Raw genomic sequence first — 1,828 nt, 5'->3', positions numbered from 1 at the left:
GCTTTCTTCCCCCCCCCCCCTCCTTCACCCCCCCTCCCCCCCCCCCGTGTCTATCCGTCTATCGGTCTATCAGCCTCTATCTTTCTCGATCTCTTCTCCGCTCCGTTCCCGTTTTCACCCTTGCGCGTTTCAATCGGTCTCCCCAGGTATACGCGTACGTAGAGACGCGGTCGCGCAACCCTACCCCCTACCCCCCTTTCGCTCGCTTTCTTCCATTTTCCTTCTCTCCGAGCCGAGCTTTCGGTAACTCCGTACGTACGAACGTAAGTACGTACGGCGGAGTGTCGTGCGCGCGTCTCGAGTGGATGCTAGGCGTCGTCGCGAGGCACGCGTCCCCAAACACGGACAAGTTTATCGCGCGATTATCACGGGATCCCCGCTGGAGGAGGATCCTCCGGATCAGCGGACTCGTTCCTCCGGATCCGCGGTTGCGATCGAGCCACCCGCACAGCGTCCGTCAGATCTAGCCGGATCTACCACGGCGTTCGCGATTCTCTTCACGAAAGTGCGCTAGCCAGGTCCTAGTGATCGCAATCGAAGTGCCGAGAATCGATTTTCAACCGCGGAGGAACGAACTGCCTCTGGACCGCGCCGGTTGTTTCCCTCGCGACGCGCGAATACTCACGCACCACCCGACGCCGGAAATCTCACGTTTCTTTCTCTTGGATCATCCGTAGGTGCGGCGCATACCCGATGCAAACCGATGCCCATCACTGTACGAGCGGGCCTGCGTTTCTACGTTTTCAAACAGTGAAGCAAAGCTGCGATACCGTGCCACGATAGATGCGACAGTGATACGATATTACGCGTTTAGCGTAGAAATATTGGTGATTACGAGATTCAGAGTGAGTGGATTTAGCAAACTGGAGGATTCTCGGCGAGCGGTTCAAGTGTCATCAGTGAAACCCGCCCCCCAGATTCGTATACGATACCAGTGTCTTCACGGTTAGTTTCGCGCCGATGTAGGTGCCCCGGCTGCCTCCTAGAGAAACCTAGAACGTAGAGGATGGTCGGACCACCGACGACAAACCGATCCGCAGAGATCGCGATGAGGTAGTGCTTCGTCGGACACGTGCAAGTGGGTGACTGTTGTGCGCGGAACCGGGAAACCTCGACAGGGTTTCCCGCGGAAGATCCACGGATCTCCGAGCGAGTATATCGACACAAGACCGTCACATGTTTCGAATCCGATCCAAGCCTGCGTCTAAGGAGAGAAGACCTGGAGCCCGCACAGATAATCGAGCATCCTCGAAGGACGCAGATGCCCCGAAGGAAACAGCACGCTCCGCAACGTATGAAATGTGAGTCCAAACGTTACTGTTCCTTTATCGGCGAGAATCGTTCCTAGATCGGTTGCCAGGGACGCCGAGCTTCGACTCGAATTAGGCGGCACGGAAAACGCCGAACCGTTTACGGAAATACGTACACCGCTGTAAATTAAAGCAAAATAACGGCCGAGCTGTTAACGGTGATTTGGAGCAACCCAAAATGTGCCATGGAAAGTTAATTGCGATTTGCAATTAGTAGAAATAGATAAACCTAGCAGGTTTATATATTTGAATGTTTGACGCGATGACAAGTTAACCCTCCATCGCATGTGATCTGTCATGAATTCTATAAAAATGAGGCTCGTGCGACCACCTAGAAGTTCGATCATCAATAATACTCCATTTATGGGTACATAAGTAGCCAAGAATAATTTCTTTATGAGAGGTTAAAATCAAATTCATACGACAGAGGGTTAACATGAGCCTCGATAGTCATCTTCATCGTAACATTTATTTTAATATATATATATATATATATATATATATATATATATATATAT

General features: G+C 51.4%; 1 protein-coding gene across 2 annotated transcripts in view; it reads left to right on the top strand.

The window, feature by feature from the left end:
- Nucleotides 1-87: 87 nt before the first annotated feature.
- Nucleotides 88-1,828, top strand: part of LOC128874870 (protein tiptop) — a 143,006-nt gene continuing 141,265 nt past the window's right edge. The window contains exons 1-2 of one of the 2 annotated variants that reach the window (XM_054119988.1): nucleotides 88-267; nucleotides 678-1,301. Coding sequence is in view for 1 of the 2 variants with exons in the window: in XM_054119991.1 (XP_053975966.1) it covers nucleotides 1,262-1,301 (40 nt within the window). In the remaining variant the exon portion in view is untranslated. Of the gene's footprint in view, nucleotides 1,302-1,828 lie in introns of both variants that reach the window. The other variant, XM_054119991.1, reaches the window with a different exon arrangement.

This window comes from Hylaeus volcanicus, chromosome 4 (assembly GCF_026283585.1).
Source record: "Hylaeus volcanicus isolate JK05 chromosome 4, UHH_iyHylVolc1.0_haploid, whole genome shotgun sequence".
Classification (NCBI taxonomy): domain Eukaryota; kingdom Metazoa; phylum Arthropoda; class Insecta; order Hymenoptera; family Colletidae; genus Hylaeus; species Hylaeus volcanicus.
This window is presented reverse-complemented; position numbering and strand designations above follow the sequence as displayed.